Here is a 14,148-nt window from a genome sequence, read left to right on the forward strand (position 1 = left end):
TTAAAGGATTTAGGGATATACGATATAATCGACATCGCTCAACCACCTTCCTTAAGCAAGCCAGACGGTCTGCCCATCGAGAGTGTGCACACATATCATCAATGAATACCTCTAACCACTTCTACAAGTAGTCTTTGAAGGCTATGCACATTAATCGTTGAAATGTTGCTAGGGCTTTGATGAGACCGAAAGGCATGACTTTGTAAGCAAACGTCCCCCACATTGTATTGAAGGCTGTCTTATGCTGGTCTTCTGGTGTTATAGACACCTGATTGTAGCCTGAAAATCCATCCAAGAAGCTGTAAGGTTCCTCACCAGCCACTCTCTCCAAAACGTGTTCCATATAGGGCAATGAATAATAGTGTTTTCTAGTATAGCTGCGTTGACCTTTTTAAGATTGACACATACCCTAAGTTTCCCATTCTTTTTTGGCACTATTACGATTGGTAACAACCAATCCGTATGTTCTATCTCATAGATGAAATCCACAACAATAGTTTATCGATTTCCTCCTTTATAATTTTCGCATATTTAGGATTCATCCGGTATGGTTTCTGCCTCGTTGGTCTTGATCCTTCCATGATTGGGATTGTATGTTGCACCACCTTAGGTGGTACACCCTTCATCTCCTTATAGTTCCAGGTGAAACAATCCTTAAACTCCTTAAGGAGAGTAACGAGCTCATCTTCTTCACCATAAGTCAAGTTTTTAGCGATATAAACAAGTTTGGCTCCTCCCCTGGTCCTGCAATATCAACTTCCTTGACTTCAACTGGGCCATCGTCTGATGTGGACAACTCATCTTCCTTGACTCTTTTTGCCGTCAGTCGGACCACCTTTCGTTCGTCAACTTTGTAGGTTTTGAAATGGTTGGGTACTGAAAGCAAGTCTACTTTATCCTCATTCTCACTTTTTGTTTTAGCCATAACTTTCATGGCCTCTTGTGCTCAGCTTCTGCCAAAGCTTTGTTTCATTTTTGGCACCCAGCTTTCGTAAGCTTAGGCGTTTCTGGTTCTTGAAGGATGACTTCCTCCTTATGTTTCCCTTCAAGTGATATCTTACTCAATTCCTCACCCCAATCCTTAGAAAACTCATCGTGTACCTTAGTATCTTCGAGGTGTCTCAGCCACTAAAGCATCCGTGGGTTTTCTTCGTAGGTAGGGCATTTCGTCAAGCAATATATCGTTTCTGCTTTCGCCATCTTCTAAGGCGTTGGACATCGTTACGGCCTTGTGATCCAATCCCTTCTATGCTGGAGACATCCTATTCTGATTCCTCATCAATGGTTTGCCAATTGACCATACAGATAGAGGTAGTGGGAATAGTTTCAGATTTCACATATTGGGTTTCTCGGAGTTGCATCATATCTATGGTAACTACCACATGCATCCAGTTTTTTACTGAAATTAGGAGGAGGAAAAATCCGTGTCTTCCCCATACCATCGTACCCAAACATGCTTCAGTGGGGACCAAACTTTACAAGCTTGTGGTGGGGGGGACCCACCCCCACATGGTTGCAAAGTTTGATCCCCATCGGAGCATGTTTGGGATAGTTCTTAGCACCTAGTGCGAATTTTTCAACTCTCTTAGTGCTTAGGAGGCCATGTAAAATCTGGTTCTCGCCAATACCATTGTACCTAAACATGCTCCGATGGGAACCACCGATGGGAACCAAACTTTGCAAGCATGTGGGGGCGACCCACCCCCACATGCTTGCAAAGTTTGGTCACCATCGGAACATATTTGGGTTAGCAATGCATACATTTCTCTTCCTCTTTGGAATTTTCCACCATGGGCTGGCATATTTGTACGGATGTCCGCTCAGTTGTGACCAAATAATTATCGAGCAGTTGCCCTTCCATGGGGTGTGCTCTCCACGTCCTTAGATCTATCTTTAAAATTTGTAAATCCCTATGCATATACACATGATTTAATGCCTAATCGTGCACCAATATGGATTCCCTCATGAAGGGTCTCCCCAATATTATGTCATATGAGTTTGGTTGGTGCCATTATTGCAAATGTATGATGGTAGCAAAACGTGAATGGTCTAATATGTATTTTCTTCCACGTATAGAAAGTTCAAATCAATAATTGAACTATCTTGACCAATGTATTTGAATTTTAACTATAGTTTTTCCCCTCTTGCTTGGCAAGAAAGTCACCTAAGGACTCTAAATTCTTTTAAAAAATAATTAAGCAATGCATGAGTATGAGTTTTAGGCTTACCTCTCTAGTGGTAGAAATCATGATTGGGAGTATCCTCTTATTTAGGTTAGTCACCTTTGTCTTCGTGTTTAGCCACGTTCACGACTACAACTCGATTCTTTGTCTTTTCTGGGCACTCATATGCATAGTGTCCTTCTTTGTCACACATGTAGTAGCATGTAATCACATGCTACAGGTGTAATCTCATGTAATCACATGAGATTTTTGATCCCCATTGTTGGTCTTCTTTGCAGTTTCATTTTTCTTTCCATTCACTTATGAACCATTGTCCTTCCCTATGTCATCTTTGTGCTGAAACTTCTCAGAATGTTTGGATCGAGAAAACTGAGGAATATGAGAATTTGTCACTGTAGTGTCTCTTGAAATTTGTTTCTAGAGAGATGGCATTGCTAAGAGGGCAAGGATGAAACATGTTCACTTCTAACTGGATTCAAACCTGCTATGAACTTCCTCCTTTGCTCTTTTTCACATACTTTCTTGATAGCTTGAAGTTGCAATAAATTTTGCCAAAATTTGTCAACATAGGCTGATATATTCTCCTTTTCGAGCTGTCTAAAAATGTTCCATTTCTATCTGGCTTTACTCTTATATGACGGAGGTAAGAAATCCTTTTTGATCAGCTTCTGGAATTCTTTCCATGACTTTGGTTTGCATTTGCCGTGTCTAGTAATATTCCACTAAAGAGCTGCATCGCTTACCAAATGATTAGTAGCACATTTAACCTTATCCTTCTCATAAAATTTTTCTCCAAAAAAATAATCATCAAGTTGGTTAACCATGTGAGTATGACATATGCATCCTTTTTGCCATCATAATCTAGAAAAGTAAAAGCCTTTCTGTTGATTTTGTGTCCCTTTTGAGACTCTTGAGCTTTGAGAGAATCTCACATAGTCCTTTGGATAGGGTCCTTGTCAGAATCCAAAGAATTAGATTCCGAATATGCACGTCTTCACTTCTTACGGGACGAATAAATTTTCGCTCTAAATCTTCTCTTTACTTCTTCTCACTTAACAACTGAGCTTGAAGTACATTTGATCCTGGATAGTAGGTGGTTGTGGATAGATTGCCATTGTAGAAAAAGCAAGTAAAATAATATGGAAATGCAGAAATGAAATAGAAAAGGTAGCAAGTTTATCAGGCTGCCATGTATTTCAAAAGAAGGCGTGTTGAAGCACTCGAAGTTGATGGCGTCGAATAAAATAATAAGAATAATAATCCAATAATACTGTGATGTCGATAATTCGGAAGAAAGCCCGTTCCAAACCACTTCGAAAAATCTTTAGAAATTTACTGAGAAATAACGCCAAGAATAGGCTTCCAAATAATATGAATAACTTCCAATAATTTTTGTAATCCTGAAATTCATGAATTTCCTTTGAATTGTGCCCCCTTTTCTTCTTTGAAACTTTCAAAAGCTTTTGAAGTTAAGCTTGTATATAAGCTTATCAATTAAGCTTTTTTGTTTTGTTTTTGTTTTTAAAAGATTAAAGATTTATCAAAGCTTTTAATACTAAGCTTTATCAAAGCTTTGCTAAGTTTATTAAGCTTTGCAAAAGCTTCACCAAACCAAACGAAGGGTGCTGACGGCTTGTAAAACGGATGGCCTACGTAACCCAATAAACCACCCGCCGTTTCATCACCATGGTGGAGAGAAGAAAATTCCGCGCGACCATGCATTGGAGGGAAAGGAGAGAAGTAATATTTTTTTTAAATTAAATGTTGGCTTTAATTCTCCGTGCATGCTTCACTTCAGTGCTTAATAATTGAAGAAGATATAAAATAATAATAATTAAGAGCCGTCCACACCTCCACACCTCGATTATGGATTTATTGAGTTGAGAAGATCTTGTAATTTTGAAATTAGAAGATGATTGCCAAGATCCCGTTCATCCCATCCATATAGACAAGAGGTTGACAATCTATGAAAACCACTTGTGCTTGAAGAGGGTGGTTTCCTGCAAATCCACTTGTGGTTTTCCACCTCCTTTCCTTGCCCTTGATCTTCAATCACATCCAAGGGTGTATAAAATTCACATAACCATGTCTTCTTTAACCCAAAGGTCTTCCACACCTTCTCTTCTTTATCTCCTGGATTTTTTAATGAATCTTGTCTTCGTCCAAAGCCTTTGCACCCTTGTTGCAGATTCTGCTCTTCTCGTGCAAGTATTTTGAATTTGTTAAAAACCCTTCAAATTTGTCTCCCAAGCCAATAACCTTTGAGTAAAAATCAATTTCTTGATTTTTCTTCAAGTCTTCATAACCCAAATTAAATACTTGAATTTGCCATGCTCTGATACCACTATTACAAGACTATGGTACATGGAGATTAAAATATTCCATAAATTGAATAATAGAAAAAATAAACCATAATCACCATAGCATAAAACAAGAGCATAAAAATCAAAGAACACAAGATTGGGTGCAATCTCTCCCCCTCGATGTATGTGGCTCCACTCCTACATGTATTATTTAAATCATATTATAGTCCTTGGAGCCATAAATAGCATATCTTTTCCAAAATTGGGCTTTTACAAAATTGAACCTTAGTCCAATGCTTTTAAAGTATCTCATAAAAAAATAAACCTTGCCCAACATATGTACAATGGGCCAAACCATACAAAATCAAATATTTAGCACATGTGCTCGGCTAGTTAATCTCGTCCAATGTCCATCTTGATTGTTCCAGACTCATGATCTATACTCAACATGGTCCATATGTTAGATCACAATTACTTTGGAATCACTCACAAAAATAATTCTAACAAATGGAAATCATTTACTACCATGCTTCACACATAAACCATGCATCACACATAATTATTTGGATTCACTCCCATGATAAAATATTCTAAAAAATCTCACTCCCGTGATAAATCTTGTGTTTCATGCTTGCTCCATGCTCCTACTCAAATACATTGAGATACATTATCAATTTGTGAGAGAAAAAGTGCTACAAGGACAAGTGGATCTAAGGTTTGTGAAGCCAAATATCATATATCTTCACCAAAGCATTGGCAAGAGAGAAATTTGAAAAGTTTCTAAGACTACTTAGAGTTGAAGATATGAACTTGATCTTGAGGGGGAGTGTTGAAATACACAAGCTCAAGTAGGATTTGAGAAATGTAGATAGTCTAGGGCAAATGAACAAGGTCTAAGCCTTAGATTAATTTGTTTGGTAGAAATTATGTTCTTGGGAAGAACATGCTTTAGCTTTAGGAGTTTTGAAAAGAATTTGCTTTTGTTAAGTTGTATGTGTAGGCATTATGGCCACAAGTTAGAATTTCGGGCTTCCATCATTTGTTAACACTATAGCCATAGCTGATGCCATGATAAGCATTATCTTGCCTTTGGCAAAGAGGAGGTTTAAAAATATGAAGGATTAAATCAAGCGGTTGAAACCCTCTCCTTAGGTGTAAACATCTTTTTTATTTCTCTTCTCATGTTCATTTATTGATTCAAATCTATTTTATAAGATTTTTTTTTTCGGATAACATCCATTATTTAATTATGCCCCATGATTGTAGAAATCTTTTAACTTACAAAATGTTAAATAAAAACTATATTTTTCCTATTCCAAAATTTTAAATGTCCCAAATGTAATCTTTCCATATAATAAATATAGCTTGTATCATATAACTTTCTTATGGGGCTAGATTTCAATTTTTAAAGCATTCATTAGGCATGTGAGAGGCCATATCAACAAAAAAAGGGGCCCCAAGGGTGTAAAAACTATGTGAATAATGGTTAAATCAATGAAAAGGGTGGTCGCAACAACCACCTTTTTTTTGTTGATTTGGCCTCTTATATTCCTGCAATGCTTAAAAGAGTTGAAATCCCAAACTATTATTATACTTTTTTTCACATTGCACTCTTTTTAAGGCTAAATTTAAGTTTTTTTGGGTTAAATTTTGTAACGTAACTTTTTTCTTAGCCAATTTCTTGCATTGTACTCATTTTTTAGGCCAAGATTAAGCAATGTACCATTTTTGGGCTCAACTTAAACTTTTTAAAGTATTGCAAGATGCCAATTCAACCCCAAAAAAGTGGCTACAAGGGCCCAAAAGTTACCTAAATAGGAGGCTTGTTCATGTAATTTTTGTGCCCTTGTGGCCATCCTTTAAAAAAAAAAGGGTTTTTTGTACCTTCATGTTTGCTTCATTATGTAGGCATAATCAATGAGAAGCCTCTCAAAAATTCTCATCATAGTGTGGAAACTATAAAAGTGAACCTCCTCAAAATGGATTGATATTATGTGTTATCCAATTCAGACCTTTAATTTCCCTATTAGGTGGTGCATGTGAAGAATCACATGAGAAATCGATGCTAATCTATGTGATGCTTTTCTCACTTTTAGACTTGTACTTTGACCTTTTCATGTAAAAGGAGCGGGAGGATTGATAGCATTTTTGCTTGCATACGCATGATTGTCTTCAAATATCTTTTCAAGCACTAATGTAATTTTAAACTATTGACACTTGGTATATCTTCAAATATCTTTTCAAGCACTAATGTAATTTTAAACTATTGACTCTCCATTTATTGCTTCATGGTTTGTTTAATTTAATGCCACGAAAAAATGTCATGCATTTCCTTAGGGATCTTCAAATTAACAAAAGCATTATTCATCTCATTGTAATCAACATTCATACCCTTATTGCTTTCCTATATTTTGTGGTTATACTTGCCAATGAATCTTCCAGCATCTACATTCCTACACTTCTTAGCTAGATTAACTTTGTACAGAGCAAGAAGAAGTGACTTTCTCATGTCGTGACTCGAAAGAGCCCCATTCATGATTTTATAAGTGCACATGCCACTTATAATTTGTCCATTCTACATCTTAAGCATTTTATAGGTCATTTACAATTAAGATTGACAAGTTCCTCCATAACTTAATGTAGTATAGCAACCCAATTCTTGTTTTGACTATAGGCTCACCTGTGTTAACTCTCATCTCTAGGCTCATGTGTGTTGACTCAAGTTTGTTGACTCACACATGTAAGCTCACACCTTTTTTGTGTGAACTAGGTTCATGGATTTTATTTTTATAAAATAGGCCTATTAAAATAATGGCAAGGATGTCTTTCTTCTTAATGCACATTTTCATAATCTCCAATGCATTATTATAATCGCCCCTAGATGCATAATGCCTATTATTCTATATTCTAACAGTTAATTAGTTTTATCAATCTCACCAAACCTTGTAAGAAAGGATCTAAAAGTGGTTTGCATGCAAACTTACTTGCTGGCTAAAATCCTCCTTCTGTGCTCCACCATCAAGTGGAATTTTTGTATTACTACAGACTGCTTGATTCCAACAAGAGTACGTATCAATGTGGTTATTGTTTCTTCAATTTTGTCTCTCATTCTTGTTCTCATGGAGAAAATTGTGTTCTCAATGTTAAGATGCTTTGTTTGCTCCTGACACTTATGTAGATTTTGTTGCTTTTAATTTATGATTTCTCATCTCTTCCTTCTCATTCTTGTGGAGAAGGAATGGTGATGTTCTATTTGCTCATCAAACTTGTGCACCTCAAGGGTGATTGCTCTTTCTTGTTCCTTTAGCCAATCTTGTCTATGCTTAACCTTTGGAAGGTCTTCCTCTAGCTCTCTGAAGAACTTTGTTGGTTACCATATTTGGTGGGTAAGCTTTCATCTATTGGAGACAATAATGTGCATAAAGAAAGTGAGCTTTGACATAGTAGCATCCTTGACTTCCAAGCTATTTGCATCCTAGGAGGCCAACCTCAACAATACCAACATATCATATAAAACAAGTTAAATCTTGAAATGGAGAGTTTGAACGAGACAAAGGATTTAGAGAAAAGAGTGCACCATCTACCCAACAATCAACATTCTTTCTTCCCTCCTTCCCCTCCCTTGTCACTATGGAAAGTGGGTTGCTTTTGGTAAATGTTTACACGAGGCATGAACTTTGTCCACGTGTATATGAAGATCTACCTTGTCCTTATGAGTGTTAATAACATTCTCTAAAGGAGACATTCACTAAAACAAAAATTCAACTTTTGGGATGGCTAGACATGCGACAACTTGAGTGGTTAGATAGTAGGAGAGTTCGTGAGGATGATTACTTGGGAAGGCCTGTAAGGCTAATTACCCATTCGTGGGTCAAAATAAGGCCCAAATCATGGGCATAAAAAAACCATTTAAAGTGCACTTTTTCAACCAATAAGAAGATGCCACCTTGATTTTAATAAGAAGTTAAGGGTTTAGTGTCTACAAAAGGAGGGCAGCTAATTGAAAGTGGTGGCTGTCCCTTGTAACAATTTGTGAACTTTCTTCTCATTGCATATAAACATTGCATCTTATACTATGAGTCCTAATGCTCTTCCCACTTATCCAGATACAGACACAAGGAGCTTATTTTTCATATAAAGAGTCCATCTCATACTAATTATGTCTATGTTTTTATGTATACAGCAACATGTTTGCAGTGTTCTTTTATGGGATTTCAAATGATTGACCTCCCTAACGCCTGGGTTCTTACCATCTGTTAGATTGGAGATAACAACATGGTAAACTTATTGCTAGTATGTTAGTTTCCTGTGGCTTGCTTATTATTCCCAAGTTCTTTCACTCACCAACTTCCTCAACAACACAAGTTATGCATTGCTTAGCATCTGCCTTTTAGGAGCCCACATTTGGACCCCATGAACTCATGAGGATGCACAGAAAGATCAAGGGTCATGCTAGTGCCTCCCTTTTCATTCAAGGTATCTTCTTGAATCAGTCTGTGGGCAATCACAAGTTTCAGCATTGTCAATCAGAACACCGGGCACCCTTTCACCACAATGCCTGGGGCAGTTGGGCACTGTGAAAGTGGGCAATGGTCCATCTGTGTGCCCCACCATTGCAGTTTCTTCTGTGACAACCCAAGTGTAAAATAGAGTGAAACTCCCATAAATGCTGTACCAGCATCTAGTGCTGCAGAAAGCACATAATTGTACCGTTGCCACCATCCTTTCCTGAAGTGGAACACGTAGAAGTTGAAGACAGTGCCCACTATCAACCAGGTGAAGATGTTTACAGGAGTGGCTGGGGGCATTGTTGAAAACCCTCCAAGAAACACTGGGATGTTGACCAAAGCTATCCATCTTACTTTTGGATAGACTTTGCTAAGAACCCAAAACGGGATAGGAAGGAATGCCCCGAGCAAGAAAAACCAGGTGAGGTTTCTGTAAATGCCAAGAGATCCAAAAAGGTGTCTGGGACCCACAAGGCCCCACAAGACGGAAGCATCGAATGCAACACGATCCTTCGGGCACGTCCACGGGCTCCCAGGCGGAAGGGCATCTGTATCGCAGATGGACTCTATTGAAGTGAGCATCCACCATGCAATAGACATGTTAACTGTGCCAGCAATCAAAGTGCCCACAAGCTGTAGCAGACAGAAATACATGTATAACATTAAAAGATCACATCTTATAAGTAGCATCAATGTGATCCATCTCTTAGTGCAATTTCATTGTATGCATGATGTGTGTGCATGTGCATGTGTGTGTAATCTGTAGCACAACTAAATACATGTCACATAGAAAATGATATATCCTTTCTCATGCACTTGCATTAATGTGATCTGTCTTCTAGTTCATCTATTGTATGCTGTGTGTGCATGTGCATGTCTGCATGTCTGCACATAAAATTTATAAATGCATGTATTACAATAAAATTCATGTCTTCAATGTTTTTCTCATGCACTAGCATCATTGTGATCCATTATTTAGTGCTACTTCATTGTTCGCATGATGTGTATACTCTATGCATGCATGCGCATAAACAGTCTGGGCTAGGCATCTATACACTGAGTGATTGATGTGAGGAAAACATCTTACCTGTGCTGTGTACATGCATCTGGGAGGGATCTTCATGTAGTGACCAAGCTTTAGGTCAGCCAGGAATGAGATTGAATGAGCCATGCTTATCCTGCCATACGTCTTAAACAGTGCATTTGCAATTGGCTTTCCCGGAAGTAGATACCCAATCAAAAACTCTGCCAACACATTGAATCCGGGAGGCTGCACCATAAAAGAGAGTGAACTTCATTATGCCAATGCTTGTCAACATCAGTCTATGACATTACTCTAAAAAGCAAGAGATCCATGTAGAAAACCTGATTAGTTGTTGCTGTGATTATCCCAATGGGAAGAGTGAAGAATGCCGCAATGCCGCAAGCCAGAAGCACACCCCACCAAAGCAGTTGCACATCATCCTCCCAAACAATGCATACCACAAGAGAGAGTACAAGGCTCACCACTAGAAGAATGATGAACCAGCTCTGGGGAACCTCTCTGTACTGTTTCATCAATTGTGAATGCACATCCGTCTTCTCATCCTTCATTGCTGACTGACTATGCTGAAGGATCTCCCTGTGCATATAAAAGAAGAGGGTTGACATACACATAGATAAATACAAATTGATCTCTGCAGTGAGCAAATCATCAAACACTTACTTTCCATGAAAAAAAGCCACATGAGTGAGGGTGGCTGCAATCCTTGCAAATCCGAACCCTGTGGACAGGGCAAAAAACGTGCTCAAGTACAATTTGCTGTAGCTTTCATAGGCAGGGCTGTCAAAAGTGAGGTCTGGCGTCATGACACGGGTGATGTTATATGTCTTGCCATGGTCTGTGAACAGCTGACTTGAGAACAACGCAAACTTCCTTGCCTGATATATGTCTCCCCAATATGTAATAGGGACAACAATGTAGATGAACAAAATGAACCCGAGCCCGATGTTGACAATGGAAAACCATGGTGTCACAAGTGGGCTACCAAGATAAGAGGACACTCCAGCCCAATCCAGGGAAATGGCACCGATACCCAGACCATGGAAACCGGAGCCGACCTGATTTGCAGTGATGTTATGAGGCCAGACCCAGCATACCCATGAGAAGAATGTGAGAACACTGAAGAAGTAGCCCGGCAATGTGTAGTATGAAAAGCTAGCCACCATGACTATGATGAAGAACTGCATTCGGGTTACTCCGTTCCTCTTCCGGATGCCATTCTCATGTAAAGTCCTGAAGCACAAGCATCAAATGATTCACTGTTCCATGTTGGGATCCCTATCCACATAAATTATGTCACCGATATACATGGGGGAAGAGAGATGAATTTGGATTCACCTGAAAAGGGAGACCTGGACCAAATTTGAGGGCCACCACATATGCACTGGTTCGACCAAATACCGTCGAAAAATGCCCGCCCATCCATATCCTAAAACCTGCTCATGCATGGGCAAACACAAGTGAAAAAGATGCCATGGACTTGGCGTGCTCAAGACATGCTGTCAAGCCCCTCTATCTGAGATTACAATCATATGCCTAAGGATGTTTACCTGTGTTGTGAGAACAATCAGCAGACCTGCTATAAAATGAATGTTCTTCTTGTAGAAGGCTTTGATGATGTTGATCACTCCAACCGAGTATGCATCCCCACCACCAAACGATACTCCAGCATTTGCGAAGATCGTGATGAGGACATGCTCTTTCATGTTAAAAGGGCCTGGATTTAGAGTAAACCTTGACCCAAGTAGAGGTAATGTATAATGGGTTGTAGGGAGGACTGCTGCCATGAAGCGCCCCATTGGAAGGGCCAGAATCTGCGCAAATGTAGCCGCTACTGCAAGGGGTTGAGTACGGTAGGAGAAGAATGTGTTCAAGAACATCAAGACAACACATGATGTAATGCCAAGGACCCACATCCTGAAAGTCATAACAGGCAGAGAGGGGTCATCTGTCGTGGGTACAGTAAGGGCCACTTCTTCCACTCCCGGCTGGAACCCACCGCTGTCATCTTGAGTCTCAAGTACCATCTTTGTAAATGGGTTTCTGTCTCCCAGTTACATGTAGAAGGTTAACAGAAAGGTTTGCCAAGATGCTGATGAGTGCCATGCATTTAAGAAAAATTTTCTGTAAGAAAAAATGGGGCGAATTTCTAAATCTGAAATATTTGGAGTAGAATTCAAAATTGATTTTGAAAGTTGGAGCAATTTAGACAGTACCTGGCCCTCTTGTGTGTTTTGCTGTGCCCAGTTAAGGTCTGCTGCATGGAACTCTTAACTCTTGCTTTGGAAGGAAGCCATACGTTCTCCACTGTGTGAGACGGTTGCTACTGATGGGGTTTGCTGCAGCGAAGCCATAGCTCACGTCTTGCAAAGCAGCCCCAAGCTGGGTCTTCCTTTTGTGAGAAGCAGAAGCTGAAAACAAGATGAGGGCATGGATGGCGAGGCTGTTCTGTGCAGGCGAAAGGGCAAGGGGAGGTGCAGGAGCAGGAGGAAGGGGAGGGCAACATGCACATGCACACATACGTACATATATACACGAGAGAGGAGGCTATGGAGGGTAAAAGCGAACGCACTAGCTTGAGCCCCAGCCTACTACAAGAGAGTGTTGTGTGTGTTTGTGGGCGGAGTGCGGACTGCCACGCGCAGGCCAGGACACAGCACGCGTAAAAGCGGACGTGAATCGCAGAGCTCCACCCCCCTGAGAGCACGTAGGCCGCGCTAGCACCTGCTCCCGTGCCCAGTCAGCATCCGCTCACGTGGACCGCTCAGTCGTGTGCCTCGCACGTGTTCATGTCCGTGCTGACATGGCCCTTCCCTTTTTGACCAAATAGGATTTCTTTGTCCCCACACACATACAAACTGCGTTCTCTCTCTCTCTCTCTCTCTCTCTCACTCTCACACATACACACACACACACACACACACACACGTAGACGGTAGAGGTTTCAAGTTTCATGAGTCACCATGACGTCCAAGTAGCCTATAATGAGACCAATGATTGTCCAATATGATTTGATGCCTCGATATGGGAGAATAGTATCATGGTCCATGAGCTTGGCTATGGCGTTAAACCTCCTCCCCCTTCCCCCCCTCCTCTCTCTTCCTTATCTCTCTCTCTACCTCTCTTGATTGTTGCATGGGCCACATATGTCAAAGCCTACAATGAGATTTAGGATGGTCCAATATCTTTTGATGCCTTCAAATGAGATACTAAGACCATACCTCGTCCACTAGGTTAGTTATGACATTACATCTCTCTCTCTCTCTCTCTCTCTCTCTCTCTCTCTCTCTCTCTCTCTCTCTGCCTTCGAATGAGATACTAGGACCATACTCGGTCCCCACTAGCTTAGCTATGACAATACATCTCTCTCTCTCTCTCTCTCTCTCTCTCTCTCTCTCTCTCTCTCTCATATTTTAGAGTAGCAAATTACACACGAGACTCCCAATTGAGAGATCTTGACTTTGAGTACCACTCCTTGCACTTCAATATCATCATATGGATCATATTAGCTTGCTAGCTTGGTTATAACATTAGAAGACTCATCATCATTATCACCCACACCCCCCCTCACCCCTTATTTCTCATATGGCTATGACTTTAAAAGAGCATTTACCTCTCTCTCTCTCTCTCTCTCTCTCTCTCTCTCTCCCCCTAATCAAACCTTACCTTTACACCTCCTTTTTAACACCAATCATTCTACCTCATTCCTAAAAGAGCTCTTTACCTCAAGTACTCTCTTGGTGAAAAGCCATGCATCATTGGAGACAATAGGCAACATTATTCTCATTGTGTAAAAAGGAGAGGAATCCACTTTTGGCACTTATAAATTTTTAGGCATACTATGATTGTTTTGGTAGAAAGATCACTAGCAAATATCCTGTACCAAGTACCTTCTTGAGAAGATCAAATTCCTTTCTAGTAAAGAAAAAGAAGGATCTCAACTTATTTTAAGAACACCTCACGCTATAGAAAACATTTTTGAATTAGTCCTTATGTCTCTAGACAAGGTGTAGTCTTTTAGCACTGCACCATCAATTTATACAATTAAGGAAAAGAAGAAATACCATGTGGTGTTGCTGCTTCCCATTGGTTGAAGGGTGAAACAAGGTGCC

General features: G+C 39.9%; 1 protein-coding gene across 3 annotated transcripts; it reads right to left on the bottom strand.

Moving 5' to 3' along the window:
• Positions 1-8,406: 8,406 nt before the first annotated feature.
• On the bottom strand, positions 8,407-12,712 carry OPT3 (oligopeptide transporter). Of its 3 annotated transcripts, none has more exons than XM_086816423.1 (7): positions 12,253-12,712; positions 11,587-12,160; positions 11,375-11,472; positions 10,700-11,269; positions 10,360-10,615; positions 10,082-10,264; positions 8,407-9,627 (listed from the first exon to the last, which is right to left on the bottom strand). In XM_086816423.1, exons 2-7 carry the CDS (start codon positions 12,061-12,063, stop codon positions 9,013-9,015), a joined length of 2,199 nt encoding a protein of 732 aa, XP_086672549.1. In that variant the 5' UTR covers positions 12,064-12,160; positions 12,253-12,712; the 3' UTR covers positions 8,407-9,012. The 3 variants fall into 3 exon arrangements, with proteins under 3 accessions (XP_086672549.1, XP_086672548.1, XP_086672547.1); XM_086816422.1 differs by having other exon boundaries at positions 11,587-12,128; positions 12,253-12,685; XM_086816421.1 differs by having other exon boundaries at positions 11,587-12,079; positions 12,253-12,608.
• Between the last annotated feature and the right edge of the window lie 1,436 nt (positions 12,713-14,148).

Source organism: Cibotium barometz, chromosome 22 (genome assembly GCF_041138505.1).
Source record: "Cibotium barometz isolate CiBa-2024 chromosome 22, ASM4113850v1, whole genome shotgun sequence".
In the NCBI taxonomy this organism is placed as follows: Eukaryota; Viridiplantae; Streptophyta; class Polypodiopsida; order Cyatheales; family Cibotiaceae; genus Cibotium; species Cibotium barometz.

Coding starts and splice junctions, on each gene's coding strand:
- OPT3 (XM_086816421.1), bottom strand. CDS start 12,299: ATGCAGCAGACCTTAACTGGGCACAGCAAAACACACAAGAGGGCCAG. Junction 12,080..12,252: donor AAAACACACAAGAGGGCCAG/GTACTGTCTAAA, acceptor ACTGGGAGACAG/AAACCCATTTACAAAGATGG. Junction 10,616..10,699: donor GTGGCTTTTTTTCATGGAAA/GTAAGTGTTTGA, acceptor TTATATGCACAG/GGAGATCCTTCAGCATAGTC.